At 34.4% G+C, this 22,770-nt stretch overlaps 1 protein-coding gene across 11 annotated transcripts in view; it reads left to right on the forward strand.

Annotated features, from left to right (window-relative positions):
- FUT8 (fucosyltransferase 8) overlaps positions 1 to 22,770 on the forward strand; it is a 296,269-nt gene that overhangs the window by 88,446 nt on the left and 185,053 nt on the right. For 8 of the 11 annotated variants that reach the window (XM_034643016.1, XM_034643008.1, XM_034643012.1 and 5 more), the window contains one exon: positions 10,429 to 10,518. The exons of 2 other annotated variants lie outside the window; for them this stretch is intronic. In XM_034643016.1, the coding sequence (XP_034498907.1) occupies positions 10,429 to 10,518 (90 nt within the window). Of the gene's footprint in view, positions 1 to 10,428; positions 10,519 to 19,765; positions 19,946 to 22,770 lie in introns of all 11 variants that reach the window. One more of the 11 variants, XM_034643013.1, reaches the window with a different exon arrangement.

Genomic DNA, 22,770 nt, shown 5'->3' on the forward strand with positions numbered 1-22,770 from the left:
TAATATTTATCCTAGTTACAGACAAGGGAGATGAGCTATAATGCTTTGCACGAGAGGCAGGGTTCATGCTAGGGGTATTTGATTCTATATACCAAACTCTAACACTACCACATACTGCTTGTTAGAGATAATCTGGATGCCCTTTTAGGAAAAATTCTCAGCCTCCTCTAAGTACAGTACTCATTAGAGACAAAAGATGAATATTTTAAGGCCAGTTACTTGGTTGGCAGAGGTAGGGTAGAGGAGGTGAAATATTATAAAATTTATTCAACCTTTTAAGACTGAATGGAGGTATCAGAAAGGAAGGAACCTGAATATGAATATAATCTGCTTTGCAAGTCAGGGGGAAAGGGAATTTTGGTTAGGCTATTGTAATGACTAGATTTTATGATGCTACATAGTCATGAAAGTTTGACATAGAAATAGTTTCATAAGAGCTTATGACTGATCGCTAGTTTATAGACCAGCACCATCCAATAGAAATATAATGTGAACCATGCATGTATTTAAAATTTTCTGGTAGGCACATTAAATAAGGTTAAAAGAAACAGGTGAAAGTAGTTTTAATAATATATCTTATTTAACCTAATATATTAAAATTTTTATCTCAATACCAATTAATATAAAAATATCAATGAAATATTTTACATTCTTCCTACAGAGTATGAAATCAGTGTGTATTTTACACTTACAGAGTTTCTCAATTCAAATTAGCCATATTTCACATGCTGAATGGCCACATCTGTCTACTGACTACCTTACTTGACAGTGCATTTTTGTACTGTTAAAAGATAAAAGATTGATTTTTCTTGTTATGTTCATAAAACATTTCTGATTGAATGATAGATAGATGGTTTATTCTCCCTCTGTATAGCACACAAAGAGTGGAGGTTGATCTGGGGCCAAAAAGGCACCACTCACTATTCAGTTGTGTCTAGAGAATCTGCTCAGGAGGGGAATATATTTTTAATATTTAGTAAGAAGGGTTGGGGAAAGATTTACCAAATGTTTAGGCTTCCTGCTGTTTGAGGTTTTGTAGGTGCTATATAGTTAGAGGGACTTGTAGGGGACTCCAGAGAACTTCTGGAGCTCTGGTTTTATATAAAGACTGCAGTGTTTTTTCTGTAGACAGAGCTGTGGAGGAGAAGTACACAGTTCTTACTCTTAAAATATGGTGTTTGTTAGTTAGGGCTTTGTGCCTCTGCCTGGAACCCTTTACAACCTCACTAATTTGCTTTTTGTGGAATCTAACGTTTAAGGTACATTCCTCAGGCAGGAATTTCTAAATCTGTCTTTTCCTAAAAAAAAAAAAAAAAAAAAAAAAAAAAAAAAAAAAGAAGGATATACCTAATTAAACTTACCACTTAAAAATGACAATAAATCTTTCATAATCGGGGAGCCTGGGTGGCTCAGTCTGTTAAGCATCTGCCTTCTGCTCGGGTCATGATCCCAGAGTCCTAGAATCGAGCACCACATCACAGGGGCTCGCTTCTCCCTCTCCTCCCCGCTTATGCTCTCTTTCACTATCTGTGCTCTCTCTCAAATAAATACATAAAATCTTTTTTTTTTTTAAAGATTTTTTATTTTTATTTATTCGACAGAGATAGAGACAGCCAGCGAGAGAGGGAAACACAAGCAGGGGGAGTGAGAGAGGAAGAAGCAGGCTCATAGCGGAGGAGCCTGATGTGGGGCTCGATCCCACAACGCTGGGATCGCGCCCTGAGCCGAAGGCAGACGCCCAACCGCTGTGCCACCCAGGCGCCCCAAATACATAAAATCTTTAAAAAAAATAAATCTGTCATAATTGTAAAAGTGTAATATGCATTCTTTATAAAAATTTAGATAGTAGAGGTACCTATTTTTATGTGTGTTAATCAGCAGATCTCCAGGAGAAGGAAGCGTTATCACTTTGGCTTCTTCCTGTAGTACTGGGGTTCCTTGAGCTCTGTAGCATTCCAGTGAATCAGAACCTCTTTGGTTTGTATGGGAGAGGTATTCTCTCCTTAAGGAGAGGGTGAGCAAATGGGAGATATGTGTTCTCCTGGCTGAGTTATTTTGTATATTGTTCTGTATTATGTATCATATTTTATATTTAGCTAAGAGCTTAATTTTAATGAATTTAATTAAAAATCTTTCTAGAGAGTTATCTACAAATTGTAATGTTGAGAGTTATCAGGTTAAAATATAAGTTCTGCTCTGTGCAATTTAAACAGAATAGAATGTGCTTTTATCATTAGTAATTTCTTTTTTATGAATTTGTAGTTTTGGTGGCATGTGGATGTTATCAGTGTATACATATCTTTTTGCATGACTAATTGTGTTTTATTTGTTATGAATGTAGTTTAAGTGGGGGAGGTTTGTGGAAATAAGTGCTTACCATTTTAGAGGTAGTTGGTTGGAACAGGCAAGCTAGAAATGTACTTGGGAGAAAGAAAATGATGGCCATTTGGGAGGCACTGAGAGGAGGGGAAAACAGATGCTTTGAGAAGAGGTCCAGAATGTTTTAAAAAATAAATGATTCATGCAAAAAACTTAATCATTAGGAACATAAGCAGATTTTACAAAGTTTGAGTAGAAAGCATCATGAACGAGAACTTTGAATTGCATATTTATTATGTTCATGTTTTGTGTGGATGAGATATAGAAGTCTCCTGGTTGTTTTGAATTCATCACCTTGTAGCTTCTTATACTCTTAACTAAGGATTACAGCCCTTAGTTGTGGGAAGTCATGAGACAGTTTGTAATCTTTTTGAGTTAAACAGCTTAATGACTTAGACTAGATTTCATTTACCTGTCTATTCATATTGTCTGCTGGAATGTTAACAGTCATATCCTCATCATGGAGTTACTGCTGATTTGTAAAGTGCTGTGAAAACATTAAATACTCTTTAAATATCAAGTATTAAATTTATTAGAACATTCCTTAATATAAAGTAGTTCACTCATTAATCCATACTTAATTTTGGTTATCATAATGAATAAAGCTGCTGTAAACATCCATATGCAGAATTTTGTGTGGATATTAGTTTCAGCTAGCAGCTAGTTTAATGAGCATTTATTTATGTTAGCCAGAAACTGTTACAGACTACATGCAATATATCATTTAATTCTTGTATCTGTAATATTATATAAAGTTCATGGCCCATAATAATACATGTCCAACAACTGGTTGCTATTATTTTTTTCTCTGTGTTAGTTCCAAGGATGTAGTTTAATCAGAAGTCAAAGCTCTTAAGATGAGGGATAGGAGTGGGTAGTCTGATCAGACCTAAAGGACTTGTAGGGAAGTTGAGAGTGGTTTGAAGGTGAAGCATAATTCAAGGATAATCTGCATCATAATTACTTAGGAAGCTTGTTAAAATGTATAGTTTTGGGTTCATCTTAGAAACTCAGACTTTATGATTCAGAGTCTCTGGTCATGAGCCCACAAGCCTACAATTTTATGAGCTTAATATGTAATTCTGATTCACAATGAAGTTGAGAATCATCTTTTTAAGTTTTTTCTTCCTGATGAAAAAATGATTCAAGTGATTTTTAAATAGTTATTTTTCCTTGATACAATAAGTTTTCTATTTTATTGGTGATGGAGGTAGTAAATTTTTTTTCGTTTAAATTTTACTCATGTATAATAAATATGTTTTTTCTGTGTTATGAGGGTAGAAGGAGTAGTGATTAGTCATTCAACTCATATTTAGTAAATATAACTTATTTGAGGTATATTTTATTTTGTCGTAAATAGATCATATTTTACTTTATCATTCAAATAATGTAATCTTTTGGAATAGGGTAGCAAAGGAAGGTAGACTGAGAACACATGCTATTATGAAGATAGGTGGACCTATGAAGAGAGTGATTTTCTGGTTTTAACTAGAAGGAAAAAATAGCTACAAATAATTCACATAAGTAATATGGATTATTAAAGCCTGATGGAAATTTTCAAGGAGTTTTGGTATGGGTAATTTTGTTAGTCATATTAGTTAATGAAAAGAGTCATATCAGGAATACTCTGCTTCTGTGTTTTTTGACAGTTGCTTTGCCTCTTAAAAACATGCTTCTTTTGGGTTTTGTCAGTGTTGGCTTCCTGAGACTCTTACTCCATTCTTTGGGAAATCAGGTAGCATCCCTACTGTGGGCATGGACATTAGCTTTCTTTTTTTCTTTCTTTCTTTCTTTTTTTTTTTCCTTGAGAGAAAGAGAGGGGAGGGAAGGGGAGGGTGGTGAGGGAGAGAGAGAGAATCTTAAGCAGACTCCATGCATTGAATACAGTACTTGATCTCACGACTCCAAGATCACGACATGAGCTGAAATCAAGAGTTGGACCCTTAACTGACTGAGCCACCAGCCTCCCTGGACCTCAGTTTTCTTAGATTCTTCAGGTAAAACTTACCCAAAGGAACCAGTGAATTGCTTCAAGTCATAGTTTTATACTCAGGTGTTTAGAGAAGTGTATTTCAGTGAGTCTTTGCTTTGGTATTTTTAGCCTTCAAATCTTTCTGGTTCCAGCATCCACTTTAATAGCTCTTATGGGTTAAGCAACTCTATTTTTAATATCTCTAGTTTTGTTCATTCTCAGCAACTAGGTCACCAGAGCTTTGTCATTGTTAATGAAAAAGGTACTGCATACTTTTTTTTTTTTTTTTTTTTTTAAGGACTAATGAAGTTGCTTGGACTGAATGAAGTTAAGTCATCTTAGAAATTGTTGCTTTGCTTTAAATACTCATAGGATATAATTTTACATATTTTAAATTCAATCTATTTGCTGGTAAATTACATTATTTACCTTTGAGAACTTTGGCTATGCTATCATGCTATTTAGAATTCTCATGAAATTATTACAACTTACTAGTAGACCTTAAACTGATAGCCTCTGACTTCTTTAAAAGTCATCTTCAATATTTTCAAAAGTAACATTTGGGTCTTACTGGGACTGAAATTTTACTTCTGTTATGACAGAAGCAGAGAGTGGACTTTTGAGAAGTTAGGAGCAGTGTAGTACAGAAGAGAAAAATCAGTAAATTTATATCATATCTGTTTCATTGTGAAAAATAACCATAGCCTTTTATATTTTACTTTTCTGAGGGTGGTGGTAATAGTGGTGGTAGGAGCAGTTATAGGGGTGAATTAAAGAGGCATTGAGGAGAATATATCTCCTAATATGGGCTTTTAGTTATTTCCCAAATGTAGATGGCAAAGTGATTATTACCAAAATTTTTTCCATGGAATAGTCTCACATGCAATATTTTATCCTAAAATATTGGCGGTGTTGGCGTTACAAGCAACCTCCTGAGTTATTGTCCTCTCTGTCATGTTCCTCTCTGTTTTAAGTGCGGGCCACAGACTCATAACAGTGTTGATGTAATTATAGCACTATTATAACTCTGTTGATCTTTTTTTTTTTTAAACCAGAGAAAAGCACACTGATTTTTTTCCTTTACTCTTATAGTGTTCTTATTACCTATAATTATACGTTTCTCCTGGATGTTTCGGGATGGTATTGGTAAACATAGTATTATTTTATGGTTAAGTTTAAGCTAAGGCTATCTGAGTTCAATTCTCAGCTCTGCCACTTACTAATTGTATGGCCTGAGGCAAGCTATTTATTTTATATAACTTTGCCTGAGTTTTCTTATCTGTAAAACAGGGACTGTAAAATTATCTACTTTATAGCCATATGTTGAGGATTAAATCATTTTGTAAAGAACAATGCCTACAAATTGTATAGGCTGAATAAATATTAGTTATTATTAAATATTATTAAAAGTTATTCACTTACTAAAATTATATTCTTAGTAAATTCTAGTAGACTTTAAAAGTAAAAACATTTAGGGGTGCCTGACTGGCTAAGTTGGGGGAGCATGCTTGAGTTCAAGCCCCAGGTTTGGTGTAGAGGTTACTTAAAAAAAAAAAAAGTAAAACTGTTTAAAACTTAAAAAAAATTCAACTTAGTTATTTTTAGGTTGGAGTTTGGACACACAAACTCTCAAACCCTTTTCATACTGTTACAGAATGATTTTTTTTTCAAACTTTAATGTGCATACAGATTATTCAGGGATCTTGTTAGATCTTAATAAGACAGGAGAAGCTCCCTGTTTAATAAGCTCCACTGGTAATCTGGATGTAGCTAAGTCCTTTGACCATACCTTGAGTATTAAAGTTATGGAATGTTCCAGTAAGTGGTTCTCAGTCCCTCTGTGAATACTTTATAAACACTTGAGTGTTTGTTTTTTTTTAAGATTTTATTTTTAAGTTATCTTTATACCCAATGAAGGATTCATCTCACAACTGCGAGAGCAAGAGTCACACACTCTACTGACTGAGCCAGCCAGGTACCCCTGTTTTGTTTTTGTTTTTAATATGCCTAGGCTCCATCTCAGACCAGTTAAATCAGATCTCTGGCATTGTGTTCTGAGCATCATCATCATTACTACTATTTTGTTATTTTTGTAAAAAATAGTACAATTCATTCTCATGTGTAAACAGCATTAAGAGCTACTACGTTAGTGATTCAAAGGAGAGTCAGTAAGCTAAGAAGCTCCATTTCATGTCTTTCTTTATCTCCTATCATTTGAAGCATCTGTAGGGATGATGAAGCACAGCTGGTTAGAGCTCTTTAACTGGAAAGCGTTAATATCCTGAAGTTTTCTTTTACTGGCCTGGACTAAGAAGTGTGACTCCTTGAATGTCTCCTCATGCATCCTATTGCTTGTTGCTTTCATCATTTTTTTTGTAATTTCTTTGACCTCTCCCTAATTTGTTAATGGCTTCCTGAAAGTATGATAAGTCAAACTCAGTATAAAACTACTTTAATAAAACAACAATGCCAGAGACAAAAGAATGAATTCCTTCCACTTCTTAAATTTTGTGATTTTTATTATGGAAAGTGGAAAACTATATTTGTTTTAGACTTTTTATTGGCCTTTTCTTTATATTTCTGGGGACTAAAATGTGTTTTCTTTCTGTCATGATATTTGTTCAATATATTACTTTCTTTTTTTAAAAAGATTTTATTTATTTATTTAACACAGAGAGAGTGTGCACACACAAGGGGTGGGGGGAGGTGCCAGGCAGAGGGAGAGGGAGAAGCAGGCTCCTGGCTGAGCAGGGAGCCCGATGTGGGGCTTGGTCCCAGGAGGCTGGGATCATGACCTGAGCTGAAGGCATACATGTAACCAACTGAACCGCCCAGGCACCCCCAGTATATTACTTTCTTAAGTTGTGTTTCCTCATCTTTTTCAACCATACTTCTTGCATCCATTTCCTATCTTGCACCAATTTTGGGGGTGAGGCAGTAAATATTAGACTATCATGTTTTCAGAAAATAGTTTTCCAAAGTCATCGTGATCGTGCTGGATTTTATTCTGTGTAGCCATGATGTAACAGTTAAAATCTGGACAGGGAAACAATGTACACTAGATCTTTCTGCCAAGAAAATTTAATATAGTGAATGGATTATACAGGTGTTGGAGGGTTAAAAAAGCAAAAGGGGAATACTGGAGTAATACAGAGACAATAATTGCAGAAAGCCACAACCATCAATACTAGGAGAACAAAAAGGGCTTAGGAGTAGAGTAGGGGCTCAAAACCTCTGGAGGGAGTACTGCCTGGCTGCTGCTGCTGCTGTTTCTGAGAGTGCTGGAAAAATTGGTGGCTGGCACCAACTGCTCCTGCTGGAGTAGAGGGCCTATGCTGGGGCAGTGCTGACTGGAAAAAGCAAGTTTCTCCTTCTAGTGCCCTTTTGGCAGCATGAGGAAGCTGGCTGGCAAAAGAGAAAAGTAGTTTCCAGAGTTCTATTTTCAGCATCACTATGCTGAGTATTAAAGGGTGGATTTGGAGCTAAAAGACAATAGCTGAATAATGAGCACATGCAGCTTTCTTCCCTTTTGGTTACATGACGGCATGGGCTTTTGGTCTCTTGGTCTCTTTCATAGCTACTGGGACTCCTGCATGCTCTTAGAGTCTAGGATTTAGAATGAAAGTTGTTATTAAATTAACTTGTCTAGTTAATGTGATTCAGGGGCATGAGATGGGACCATCTGCTCTAAGATTACTCTGTCACAGCCTTTCTTAGGCTCTGAGATTTAATTATTAGATAGTAATTCCTTTGGCTCTCAAGAGGTTTCTGTTTTTCAAGATCCCTTATTTAAAATACAAAACTTGGAAAGTCTGGTGGCTCAGTAGGTTAAGCATCTGACTTTAAAAAATAAAAATATTTAGGGGTGCCTGACTGGCTCAGTTGGGATCAAGCCCTGTGTTAGGCTCCCTGCTCAATGGGGAGTCTGTTTGTCTCTCTGCCCCTTCCCCTGTTCATACTCTCTCTCTCTCAAATAAATAAATAAAATATTAAATAAAATACAAAGATTTGGGAGGAATAATGATGCTTTAAACCAGAGGTTAAAAATTGATTGCTTATTGGCCAAACAATGGCCTTCAGTAAGAACCAGTCTTTGAACAGATTATACCTTCTCTCTCATTCTATATTCTTCTTCCTGCAGAGATTCTCAAATACTAATATGTATGTGAATTATTTGGGGATTGTTCAAATGCAGATTCTGATTCAGTCTGTCCCTGGATAGGGCCTGAGTTTCCGCATTTCTAACAAGCTCCAGTGGGGGGCTAAAGCTACTGGTCCCTAGATTAGACTTTTCTTCTCCCTTTGCTGCTTTGAAAACCACTGATCTGGCTTGTAGCTGCTGTTGGACCTGGGTTTGAGCGGTTGATTGGTGAGTGATCACAAAGGAAAAGTTTCTTGCAAGCTTAACTTTGTAGAAATATTTTAAGCAATCTTAATAGATTTATAGCTGCTTCTTTCCAGGTGGAACCAGAAGGGCGTATGCCTCTGAATAGGTTGAATTTTTGTCCATAATTTTGTTTTACTGCATTGTCTGCTCTGGATGCAGAGGCATGTCTATCACTTGTAGTTTTCCTGGGTTCTTTGCATAATTGCATACATGTTTAAGAGGAACGACTAATGGGAGATAGAAAGGAGGACAATTAATAAATTCATGCATGAGATATCTTGCCTTCATTAGAGCCATTATTCTTGATTAAATAGAGCTATCTATGGATTTCAAAAATTGAATTTGGTTTGAATTTCATACTAATTGCATTTCCCCACTTTTGACACTTTCATATACTTAAACTTGTCATCAAAGTGTAGGGTCTTGCCTTGAGCCAAGTAAATGGTATCCTTTATTTTTATTTTTTAGAAGATTTTATTTATTTATTTATTTATTTATTTATTTATTTTTATTTATTTATTTATTTATTTATTTAGAGAGTGCAGAGGGGCAGGGCAGAGGGAGAGGAAGGAGAAGCTCAAGCAGACTCCGTGTTAAGTGGGGAGCCAGATCCCACACACCTGAGATTAGGACCTGAGCTGAAATCAAGAGTCAGACACTCAGCAGACAGTGCCACCCAGGTGCCCCAGATAAATGGTAGTCTATCTTAATGGACCTTTGAAGCCAGCCCAAATTTATGACGTTGTTAATTGTTCTTTACATTTGGATTTTACTTTACCAAGCCATACCTGGTTACATGTGTAAAACATTAATCTTTTATTCAGTTGCCATTCTTCAAGATTCTTTCTCTGCAGGCTCCTCATCCCCATTCCTGGATCTTTCCTTTTTTTCTTTGCAGACTTAGATTTTCAAAGATACTATGTACTTTGTTTTTGTTTGATATGAATATTATCCTTAAATTTTTAATTCAGGCTATGGATGATAATTCAGGCTATGAATAGAGAAATAATTGGCCCCTTTATCAGCTGAGGTGAAGGAGTTAAAATGAAAGTTAAGGATTTAGGGGATTCCTACAGAAAAGAAGGGTGAAAAAAACTCAGTTTTAGGATCCTAAACAAAGCATTTTGATTGGCATATAGAGACCCTTGCATGTACATAAACGCCCATATTTGAATATTTATAGAAGATAATCTGTCAAAATTACTGTTATTTTAATTTGCCAAGCTTGGCTGATTGCTGCAGTTGGATGTTAGTTGAATTCTAGATGAGGAACTGTAAATATGATCTAGTGTGAAACGTGTTTTTTGTCCTTGAAGCTGTTTGAATATCCCCCCTCCCCTGTTTTTGTGGGTTTTTTGTTGTTGTTGTTTTTTAGTGAGCCTTTTTGTATAGTTGAACTTCCATGTTCTTTGTTAGGGAAAAAAAAATTAAAGTAGTGTGAGAACAGTAAATATTTAAAAAAAAGTTTTAGTTGGAAAAAAATTTATTCACATTTAGTTATCAGGAATGTTTAAATAGTTTTAACTGTTTGTTCAGTCTTCAAAGGAGCTGTCTGTAGAGATTTCAAACTTAGGGACATGTATCTCATCTGAATGGCCTGTGAGGTTTTATGTGAGATATGTTTCATGTTAACAGCAATGTATAATTGTAGATAATTAATGTTACCCCCTTCTTTTCTCATTTTGAACAGTGATAATTTTAGTGACCCAGATTCAAGCAATAATATCTTCCTTTGGAAATACCATGTGGTTTTGTCAGCTTATGTTCTAGTGGAAGGAAGGTAAGCCGTTTTTCACAGTTAATATTAAAATAACTTTATTAATAAATCAAATTTTTCTCTTTAAAAATTAGGAAATCCTTTTCTCTTTAAGTAGGTAGTGTTCCTTCACCCAGAAAACACTGTATTATTTATTGATGCTGTATCATTTTTCCTCAAAAGATTTTACTAATACTACATTATTTCAGCTCTGGAGATAATCAGTGACTTTCTAAAAATCATGTGACTTTTTTTGGAGCAGAAGTACCATGTGTGCTGTATCTGCTAGGGTATCTTGTCTCTTAGCCATTTTTACCTGGATAGTTTATTTTTACAAATATGTAACCACTTGACATGGTGAGAGAGTCATAATTTATACCTTGCGAACTGACATAATTGGCTCCATTTTTATTGGTTAATGCTTTAGCTAGAAGCAATGCCAATTACTGAGTCTTAGTTGTAGTTAAAACTGCCTTTGTTTTGGGATTGCAAGAATGTGGGGTTTCAAGAATATATTTTATGTTTAGCAAATTAAGAATGGAACTTTTAGAACATTCTTTTCTATCTTTCACAAGCATCCATCTTCATTCTCATTTGACAACCTCTTTTTGGGTCGATTAGTCTTTTTACTAGGAGCTTTAATGTGTGTGTGTGTGTGTGTGTGTGTGTGTGTGTGTGTGTGTGTGTGTGTGTATACTTTTTTTTTTTAAGCTTGTTACTGTAGTCACTTTTCCCAATACTTTTTGTGACCATCCCCAAATCATTTCCTATGTATTTCACCCTAATTCCTCATTATCCTTGTAGGAAAGTATTTGTCCAGCTTTGTAGCTCTCCTCTGGCTGAAGTGCAACATTATTAATAATTCTTTAAGATGTTACCCTTGTTCCTAATTTTATAATGGTTCACCATCTGTTCAATATATTAAGGGTTCAGAAATGTCTGTTGTACCTAATACATTACAGATGTGGAAATAATAATAATAAAATACAGTTACATTTATGTGAAGTGAAGATACTGCTAGTATGTTCCCTTGGGTTTGGTTATTCTGACATTTTTGCTATGTTTGGGGACTTATTTGCAACACGCTTTCAAATTTCTTAAGGTGAATTAGATTTTTTCATCTTATTTAACCAGCATGCCTTTGATTAAGTATGTTAAAACAAAGTTGAATAAAATTTAAGTAAATAATATAAAGAGTAATGAGCTTTTTTACAGTGGAATTTGGAAAAAAATTAGCTTTATTTCTTGTTAAAAGAACAGCAGACAGCACTATACAGTGGACTCCGATTTTCTAAGTAAATTAATTTTGATAAAGGTTAATTCCACAGCAATAACAAATGTTGGGAATTGGCATCCAAATGTCAAATTTCACATACAAATTTCAGGTTTTTACTGATTTTTTTTTTCCTCCAGAGGAAGAATATGAAAACTTAAGTTTGTTTAGAAGTTATTATAATTCTATTTTAAGAAATAAGAAATAGGCTTTATTTTTCTGCAAATTGAGCAGCAAAGATACCAGTGAATTGCAGTTTTTACTGATAGATTTTTTTTAAAAGCCCGTGTGGATATCTAATATTTAGGTCTTTATTTAGGAACTATTTTAGTTTGTAATAATAATGCAGGATCTAAATGATCCCTATAATTTTTGATTATATACGTGTTTTCATTGCTTCAGAAAGAAAGGGTAGAGTGTATTGTTTGATAATTTGCATTTTGGTGTTACTTATAGGGTGAACTCCGATCAGTCGTATTTTAGGTAATTTATGTGCCGTTGAGACAAATTCAGATCTGTATTTTTCCTCTCTCCTTAATAGCATAAGTGTGTTATATGTCACTTTATCAATTAGTAAAATGTGAAAGTAAAAATTGAAAATGGAGATTTTTCAGAGGTTTTTAGTTTGGCATGTAAGTTACCACTCTATCCTAACAGTAAGTAAGAAACTGAACAATCTGAAAACTCTTTCAACTTTTCTTAGATTTTTCATAGAGGTGAGGTCACAGGGAAAGCAGGTATCCCCAAATTGGAGAGACAGACAGGCAAATACGGAGAATGACAACTTATTCTAGCAGAGCATAGGAGCAGAGACCTTTAAGGGAACCAGTACTGGGTAGGAAAAAAATCTAAAATGTAATTAACGAATTGCTAGAGGCTCAGTGTGGACAAGTCTGAGGTAGAAACTCGAGGGGGGCCCAAATATAGGAATCCCACACTTTCATGGATTTACCTCCAGCTCTAGCATGTCTTCACAGTGAGTATTAGAAAAAAATGCCCTGGTACTTCCTACAGGGGAGGGGGAAAGCGATCATTTTGAAATGTGCCAAGGCATTCTGTTTTTCTCAACAATATTTGCCCCAAAGAAAACGTATTTCATCAGTATCTAACCTTTTAAGGTATTATCAGAGCCTAACTGACCTGGAGGAAGGGGAATACCCAACTCTAGCCTGTTTTAGCCTTCCATGTAGGGGAAGAGAAATGTCCAATTCCAGCCATTCTGTTCCTCCTCTAGCCATCCTCTTTGACCTAAGGGGTGTGTGTGTGTGTGTGTGTGTGTGTGTGTGTGTGACTGGGTTGGGGGCGGGGAGAGGTGCAGGAGGACTGAGAAGAACTTGCGAAGATCATAACTTGGGAGCACAGACTCACTAAAAGACTGAGACCTAATCATGAGACTATATAGAACACTTCTCCTACTCCACATTACTAAATGCCTGTTTGCCACAGTTCCTTTTATCCAGTGCATCATGTCTGGCTTCCAAAAAAAAAAGTTATAAGGCATGATAAAAAGCAGAAAGCATAGTTTACAGAGACAGAGCAAGCATCAGAATCAGACTTAAGCATAGCAGGGATATTGGAATGATTAGACCAGGAATTTAAAACAATAATGACTAACACGCCAAGGGCTCTAATGAAGAAAATAGACAACATGCAAGAACAGATGGATAATGTAAGTAGAAAGATGAAATTCTAAGAAAGAAAAAGAAATGCTAGAAATAAAAAAAATATTGTAACAGAAATGAAGAATGCCTTTGATGGGCTTATTAGGAGACCGAACATGGCTGAGGAAAGAATCTCTCTGAGCTTGAGGATATGTCCATAGAAACTTATAAAATTAAAAAGCAAAGAGGGGCACTTGGGTGGCATAGTTGGTTGAGTATCCAACTCTTGGTTTCTGCTCAGGTCGTGATCTTGGAGTCATGGGATCAGGCCCTTTGTCGGGCTTTGTCTCAGAGTGGAGTCTGCTTGAGGCTCTCTCTCCACTGCCCCTCCCCATCATGCTCTCTAAAATATATGGATAAATCTTAAAAAAGAAAAAAAGAAAGGATTAAAAAAGCTAAGAGAAAAGAGCTTGAAAAAAAAGTTAAAAAATAACCAAGGACTGTGAGGCAATTTCAAAAGTTATAATATATGCATAATGGGAATACCAGGAGAGGAAGGAGAAAAGGAACAGAGAAAATATTTAAAGCAATAATGATGGAGTATTTCACCAAATTAATGTCAGGGTCCAAACCACAGATCCAGGAAGTTTAGAGAACACCAGGCAGGGTAAGTGTCCCCAAAACTTCACCTGGGCATATCATATTCAAGCTGTAAAAAATGAAACAGCAAGTAATCTTGAAAGAAGCCAGAGAGGAAGAAACACTTCATCTATAGAGGAGCAAAGGTAAGAATTACATTGGACTTCTCTTCAGAAATCATGCAAGCAAGAAGAGAGTAGAGTGGAATATTTGAAGTGTTGGGAGAAAAATCCAACAATCTAGAATTCTGTATCCTACTAAATTGTCCTTAAAAGAGAAGGAGACTAAAGACTTTCTCAGATAACAAAAATGTAGAAAATTTGTTGCTAGTGCTCTTGCCTTTTAAGACATATTAAAAGAAGTTCTTCAGAGAAGGAAAATTGTGGAGGCCAGAAACTTGGATCTACATTAAAAAAGGGAGGAACATTAGAGAAAGATTAGGTGAAGGGAAATAACTTTTGAATAACTTGAAAATGATTTTTATTTTTCTTATTCTTAACTGATCTAACAGATAACATAATTTGTTTAAAATGATAATATCAACAATGTATTCAATGAGTGTAGCTTAAAAATAAGTGAAATGAATGACAGCAATGATACAAGGGTTGGGAAGGAGGAATTAAGAATATTCTATTATAAGGTACTTGTACTTCACTACTCATGAAGTAGACTTGGATTAGTTGTACATGTATAATGTGAACTCCAGGGCAACAGTTAAAGAAAGTGAAAAAAGAAGTATAATTGACATGCTAAGAAGGGAGAGAAAATGGAATCTCATAAAATCCTCAATTAAAACCATAAAAGAAAAAGAGTGGAAGATATAAAGAGGAACAAAGAACAAAGGCATTGAAAAGAAAACAGAAACAATACAGTGGATATCAATCCACGTGTATCAGTAATTAGTTTCAATCCAGGTGTATAAGTAATTAGTTTACATGCTAGTGGTCTACATATACTCAGTTAAAAGAGACCGTCAGAGTGGATCAAAAGACAAGACTCAACTATATGGTGTTGACAGAAACCCACTTTAAATGTGAAGACACATACAGAATAAAAATAAAAAGATGGGGAAGTATATACCATATGAACACTAATCATAAGAAAGCTGGAGTAGCTATATTAACTTCAGACAGAGAGCAGACTTCAGAGCAAGGAAGATCTTCAAGTATAAACAGGAGCATTATGTAATGACAACTGGGTAAATTCTGTAGGAAGACATAATCCTTAATGTGTATGCATCAAAATATGTGAGGCAAAAACTGAGAGAATTGCAAAAAGAAATAGATGAATCCACTACTATAGTTGGGTGTCTCAATACTCTTGTCTTAAAAGTGGACAGATCTAGCAGGCAGAAGATCAGTGAGGACATATTTGAACTCAACGGCACCATCAATCAACCAGATATGATTGAGATTTGTAGATTACTTCATCCAACAACAACAGAATACATTCCTCTCAAGAATGAAAATGGTGGGGGCGCTTGGGTGATTAAGTCAGTTAAGTGTCCTCCTCTTGGTTTTGGCACAGGTCATGATCTCAGAGTCCTGAGATCAAGTCCCACCTTGGGCTCTGTGCTCAGTGGGGAGTTTGCTTGAGATTCTTTTGCTCTCCTTCCCCTAGTGCTCCCTCCCCCTGTGCTCCTCCCCCTGTTCATGCACACACTCTCTCTCAAATAAATAAACAAAATCTTAGAAAAGGAATGAAAATGGTATTATTCAGAAACTTCAGAGTTCATTTCAGACTTTAATTTGTTTCCTGTGGGATTTGCATCATAAGTGAGATCAGAGAAAGGAAAGATGAGGACTCATTTTAAAAAATACAACAAATTATCACCTGCCTCCCCTCTACCTCTTACATATTCTAGGGTAAGAATTTTAGAACTTTGATTTTATTGTGATACTTACACATTTTTCTGGCCTCAAGTTTGGTATAATGAATGAGTGTATGTGAATTATATGCTTTTATAAATGAAACCTACCTGGCACTCTCTCATTCATTAGCTACTGGGAATATTTCATTCTACTGTTTGGTTCCATGTAGCAAAATTTGAAAATTACTCTGAAATATGAATCCTTCATGCCTTGGCCAGTATTTGATAATTATTGACCTTTGATACAGAATAATAGAGCTCTAGATGTCTGACTGCCTTACTATTTTTTTAGTAGATTTTGAGTAAGAACCGAAGCAGATGAGAAAGGACAGGTGAGAATTTATAAAGGAAGAGAATATTCCAACTGAATTTTAGAAGGTTTTATAGGCTAGTAGAAGACAGATACTTTGAGTGATACGTTGCCAAACTTCCTCAAGGAGAGATGAAAATGACTTAGGTTTGATTTTGTATTTGAAATGATGGTGTTTCTTTCCCATTCTGAGACCTGCCTTTTCTCCCTGCTCTTGCTGTCCTGTAGAGCCATTCTAGTGGGGAATAGGATCATAGGTTTAAATTAGTGGAATGTAGGAGCATTGGTTAGAATGGGGAGTAGTATTTCACCTTCTTTCGTTAAAATTTAACTCATTCTTTGTTGCTCAAAGTGGTGTTTCAAGAACTGGCACCTGGTTCAAGAGGGTCTGATTTTTAGCAAAGCTATTCTAATGACAAAAGGCATTCAGTGTTTTCCTGTTGGATTATTGGATTAATATTGGGTTGACATCTGTTTGCATGCTAAATGCTGTGTCATTGTTACCTTTTGTCTTCTGGTAGATTCATGATAGTGACCTTACAGGGATTACCAACAGAGGTATCATTCTCTAAAGGAATTAGAATTCTTATTAAAATGGATTTGGTAAAATTGTTCCCTTTTCTATAGAAGAACAAATAAAACTGAAAACAAGGGCACCTGGGTGGCTCAGTCAGTTAAGCATCCAACTCTTGATTTTGGTTCAGGTCATGATCTCAGGGTTGTGAGATTGGTCCCCATGCTGGGGCCTGTGCTGGGCATGGAGCCTGCTTGAGATTCTCTCCCTCTGCCCCTCCCCCACCATCCCCTGCTCACATATTCACTCTCTTAAAATAAAAAGAAAGAGAAAAAGAAAAAGAAAAGAAAACACTCTGAAAACAAAAATAAAATCTGTCAAATGAACTTCCCCTCCTTGGATCACAATCATGGCTTGAGGACAAAATCTATCAATGTATAATTCCAGGGTTTCTGTCCTGTCTTAGCTGCCTATTTTCTGTACACACCTTGATCAAGTCAAATCACTTCTTACCTCAGTTTCTTCATCTTCAAAATGGAGATTGTGCCTACCTTACAAAGCAGTGATAAGAATTAAGTGACAAAATGTGTGCCAAGTGCCTGGGTCATGTCGGACCCAGAACAAGTGTTACTTCTCTTCCTCCTTCCTTTTGGCATCAGTAATATCTGGATTCCACCTCTTGAATTCACTAATCACTGATTGTGAGATCAAATTATTTTGTTTTTCTGAGCCTCATTTTCCTTTAACATGAGATCATTAATACCCATTTTATAAAGTTGTGGTTAGAATTCAGTTCCTAGTGTAGTCTAAGAAATTTTTGTTGAATCTGAATGTGAATGTTAAACTGCTAAAAACATATATAAATATGTGAGTTTTGCTGGATAGATCTTTTGGACACAAGATCCACAATATATTTTTAGGAATATATACTAAGAAGTACATAATAAGGAAAAATACATCTCTAGTTTTTGTTGTTGTTGTTGTTGTTGTTGTTGTTGGATGGAAGGACTCTACAATAGTTTACTTAATTTTTGCTTAATGTAATTCATTGGGAATGTAGGGAAATTCTGTATCAAAGGATTTAGTGTCACTTGAAATAGCTACCTCTAGAAGGAATATGTATAGGGTACTAAGGAAGTCGAACACTTGAATTTGAATATACCTCTTTCTTTGCTTTTATTCTTTTTATCTTAGGTAACTTCATTTTTTTGTGAGACTTCAGTATACAATAATAGTTTTGTGGGCAGATCTTGGAAAATAATCAGTACTGAAAACTTAGTTTGGTAATTACCAGAGAAATAATTAATCAACCAATATTAAAGTTTAGTTGGTAAATTAAGGTCGAGTCTCATAAATGAATCATGTTAAAAGAGTTATGAATTAAATCAGTATTGTTGAATTTAACTGTGTTAATCAGTATAATTTCTTTGACATCATAGAATAAAAATTGATGTATGTGTGGTATATTATATTGAACTAGGGAGTTTTTATTTTTAAGAATGTTATATAGTTCCCATGAATTTCAGTTAGATTTGTTTGAGTGTGAGTCATTTTTATAATTGGCAGGAAAAATATCATTGTCTTTGTGTCTTGTAGCAGTTGTGTTAGCTTTTGTGTATGTTGAGATGAATGTAAATTTTAACTTATTTTCTTACACATTTCCCAAAGGTTAGGAAATAATTTAGCATACGGAATGTTAATCACTTTTAAGAATTCCCAGTTTATCATTTTATTTGACATGCTGTATTTCTTATTAGATTGTTTGTTAACTGCCTTGAAAATGTTGCAGAAAGTAGGGAGTAGTCTTTGCATGCGTAGTTTTTACCTGCAAGGAAAAAGACATAAGAAAATAGAATCAAAACTGAATCACAAAAAAACATTTAAGTGCAGACAAGCTTCTGCTGAGAAAGTGGAGATGAATTTAGGTGTGAATGTTAAAACATATGGATATGTTGATTATCCCTAAGTTTAACTATTTTTGTCATAAGGCAAAGGGTTTGCAAAGTTAGAATAAATGCGTGCACTATTGGTATTGCCGAAATCAAAATAACTTCGGGTTTTTTTTTGCTGTTTTGTTTTTGTTTTTGGTACTTGTTTTTTAAAGAAACCAGATACGTGTAGAACATATAGAAAAATAAACATTTTTAACTCCTTTTTTTCTTGATAATTTAATGTTAAGAGCTATTAGAATTCTGTGATTGTACATTTATAAAGTATTATTTGGGCAAGTCATTCATAAAGTAATATATTTTTGTCCTTTTTTATTGTGGTAAAATACATATAATATGAAATTTACCATTTAGCCATTTTAAGTATGTAATTAGGTGTGTATACTTAACTTACACTGTAATTCAGCGTAAGTACATTTATATTATTGTGCAGCCATCACCGCTATCTCCAGAACTTTTTCAGCATCCCAAACTACTGCACTCAAGAGTCTGGATTCCTTCTTACTTCCAGCCCCTAACATACCATAATCAACTTGGATATTCCATTCAAGCATATATATTTAACATACGCATTTAACATTCAAACATAAATTCTAGAGAGATCATACTAAAATGGAAGTTGGATCATGACATTCTTCTAAACAGTATTCTCTAATGAAAACATTCTTAGAGTGATTTAACATTGCTTTTCCCAGACTCATACCTTAACTCTTAGAACATCTCCTATCTCCATCCCCACTGTGAGCTGCGTAATTCTTTGTTGTGGATACATTTCTTATGTATGTAAACTGGCTTAAGTGTACTTGAGTAAAAGGCAGAAGGTTGAACTCGATATGTCTCAAGGTTCTTCCTAGGTTTGTGATTTTTATTTAATATCTATAGTATCTGGATTTTCCAAATGAGAGAAAACAGAATAGGCATGTATAACCTCTAAATAAAGTTCTCAACAGATTGTGGTAATTTTAAAAGCTAAAATTTGATCAGATTATAAACATTTTGTTATGTTTTTGTATTTCAGTGGTCTTTTTCTCTCTCTCAAAATATTTTTCCTGGAAGAGCAATATAAATCTTTTATGAATTCAGTCATAATTTTGCAGTTTAATTGGATTTTTAAGGTTTCTCCGTGTGTGCCAGCTGGACCTTTTGGAGAATGTTACTACTCTCTTTCCACTGAAATGTTAGACCAAAGGAAAACATACAGCTAACTGTTAAATTCACATTTCCTATGGATGATGTTTTGAAGCTCAAAAGGAACTTTGAACATTTTAAGCACAGCTGAGCAGAGGTTCCAAAAGGTAATGCTGTAGTACTGTTTTTTTTTCCCCCAATATTCATTTACTTGACTCTCAGTAGTGAGCCTGAATTGTGAATAATAAAGACATTTACAGGCTCATTACTCTGCAGAGTGAAAAAAAGAGAAAAGAAAACTGAACTAATTTCAAAGTCAACACTTAAAAAAGTGAAGGGGTGAATGAACAAGCATAATCATCCATTCATTCAACACATATATGATAGTCTACTATATACCAGACAATCCACTAAACACAGGAAATACAATGAAGTACTGTATGGTGACTAATATAATAAAAAAATGCATGTATCATAAAAAAAATAAACACAGGAAATAAAGCAGTGACTAAAATAGAATCAGTCCCTATACTGTTGGAACTTAGATTGCCTAGAACAGTGAGTGGAACATAATAGGCACTTAAAAATATTTGAATAAATGAGTTCTGTTTTGTGGAAAAGGTTTTGGAGTAACGGGATTGGAGTGAAGAAGTGTGGAGTGTCCTGATCATTGCATTATAGATAGTTCATTTTAAAAAAAATGAAAAAATGGAAATAAACCAAATATTTATTAACAGGGAAAATGTTAAGTAAGTTATGGTAGTACACAGAATGTAATATACACAGGGCCTTTAAAAATAATGGCATGCGAAGATATATACTGGCTACATGAAAGGTGTTCTTTACCTAATGAATTAAAGAAAGTAGGCTATAGAATAGGATGTATGCAATGAGTCCTTTAATGTAAGACTGTTTATTTTTAAGTAAAATGTCTTGAGAGATGGTGCAGAAGTGGTAACCCATGAATTATTCTTTCAGAAGACAAGTTTCCTAAGATCTTTTCTTTATCCTTTATGCATTTCTGTGATTGTTTCTTTTGTTTTACAATGGCCATGTGCCATTATTTAAAAATAATTAAGCTAATTTAAATGTTTTGGGATAAATTGATTTTTAAACTTAATATCTATATCAGTAGACATTGGTACTGGTTGATGGTCCATTGTCCTGTAAATATAAAATGTATCAACATTAAGGAATTCCGTATTTTCTTTCTGGAAGAAGAAAGTTAACCAGAGGGAAATACCTACCTTTAACATTTAATATTTGTCTTTAATATTCACAGGATATATTTTTTAAATGAATAGAAACATTTTTAAATGTGTGCAATAGTAGGAAACTATTTTATAGTAATTTTAATTTTTATAGATACTTTGAGGAATGTCCACATAATTAAACGATGGAGAACTGAGACCATTCTGTAGCTTTTTTCTGTGTGTGAAGACTTAGTTTGGATGTAGATATTAATAGATACTAGATTGAGCTGTATTTTTTATCTGAAGATTTGTTTTTGCTTTCTTCTTTGCTTAGTATGATTACTGATTTTCTTTTTTTTTTTTTTTGTTTAAGATGTATTTGAGATAGAGTGAGAGAGAGAGCATGAGTGGGGGTTGAGGAAGAGGGAGAAGCAAGTTCCCCACTGAACAGGGAGCCCAAAGCAGGGCTTGATGCCAGGACCCTGGGATCATGACCTGAGCCAAAGGCAAATGCTTAACCGACTGAGCCACCCAGGCGCCCCTGATTTTCTTAATTAGGGAAGAGAATACATGCATTTTAGGAGTCCTGGTTATAGTTGGTTAATATTCTTAGGTTTTCACAGTATAATAGGTCAGATCATATATTAAATTACTTCTTCGTGAGTATTTTCTTCCAAATTCCTTGTAATAAGTTATGTTTTCATCAGGACAAATTAGAGGACTCATGAAAAATTCCATTATACACATAGATTATTCATAACAAACTCATTTTATTAGAAATACTACAGCAACTTCACTTTTTTTTATCTTCTGAAAGATCATATTGACTGATTATTGGAGTTTCAAATGATAGGTGATTGAATTTGAAAACTGTTGTCTCAAGGTCTGTTTATCTTTTTAAATGATTTTAAAATGATTATTGTTAAATACTTGTTTAAATGATAGGTTAACGTTGCTTAGGTAAAAATAAAAGTATCATTCTTCAAAACGAGTTTTATCAGGCCACAGAGCCCTTTGACTGTGATACACCATATTTGAGACAATTTTTTTTTTCTAGATGTTTAGCTGTAAGTTCCATTATTGTATAAAATCTTCACACACTGAGCATATGAAGCAAAGAAATCAAACTATAAACCTTAGAAGGTGATTTTAGGTCCCTTCCTCTTTCTCTCTCTTTCTTCATTTTTAGTTTTTCATTTCTGAAAAGTAAGATGCTTGTTCTAGTTCAATGAGTATTGTAATATCAAATCCAGATAGAATAGTACATTTCATGTTGTCTTCATTTTTTAAGGTGAGGTAGGTGAGAGAATGGAAAATAAATCATTTTGTTAGATGTTGACTCCCTTCTAGAATAAAAATGTGAACCTCTTTATCAGTAAATCATTGTTATATATACTTTAAATATTTAAAAATGTAAGAAAGGAATTATAGAAAAATTGAAACAAATACTTAATACCATATACATGAATGATAGATAGCGTTTATCATTGGTGTTTTAATTATTACATGATGACATGTATATAAGTAACAACATTGTTAGTCTAAATGAAATTAATGGTTTCTTCTTTTATACACTGTTACTATACTTGGACTTTCCTTCATTGCACTCATTTATTCATTAGTCAACAATATTCAGTGTCTGCTATATTAGAGGCACTGTTCTAGACTTGTAGTGATACTAATCAACAATATGGACAGAAATTATTGATCTCGTGGAGCTTTTATTCTATGGGAATACAGATACTAAACAAATAAATGTTTGATGGTGATAAGTATTCTAGAGAAAAGTAAGTACATCA

This window comes from Ailuropoda melanoleuca, chromosome 14 (assembly GCF_002007445.2).
Source record: "Ailuropoda melanoleuca isolate Jingjing chromosome 14, ASM200744v2, whole genome shotgun sequence".
Classification (NCBI taxonomy): Eukaryota; Metazoa; Chordata; class Mammalia; order Carnivora; family Ursidae; genus Ailuropoda; species Ailuropoda melanoleuca.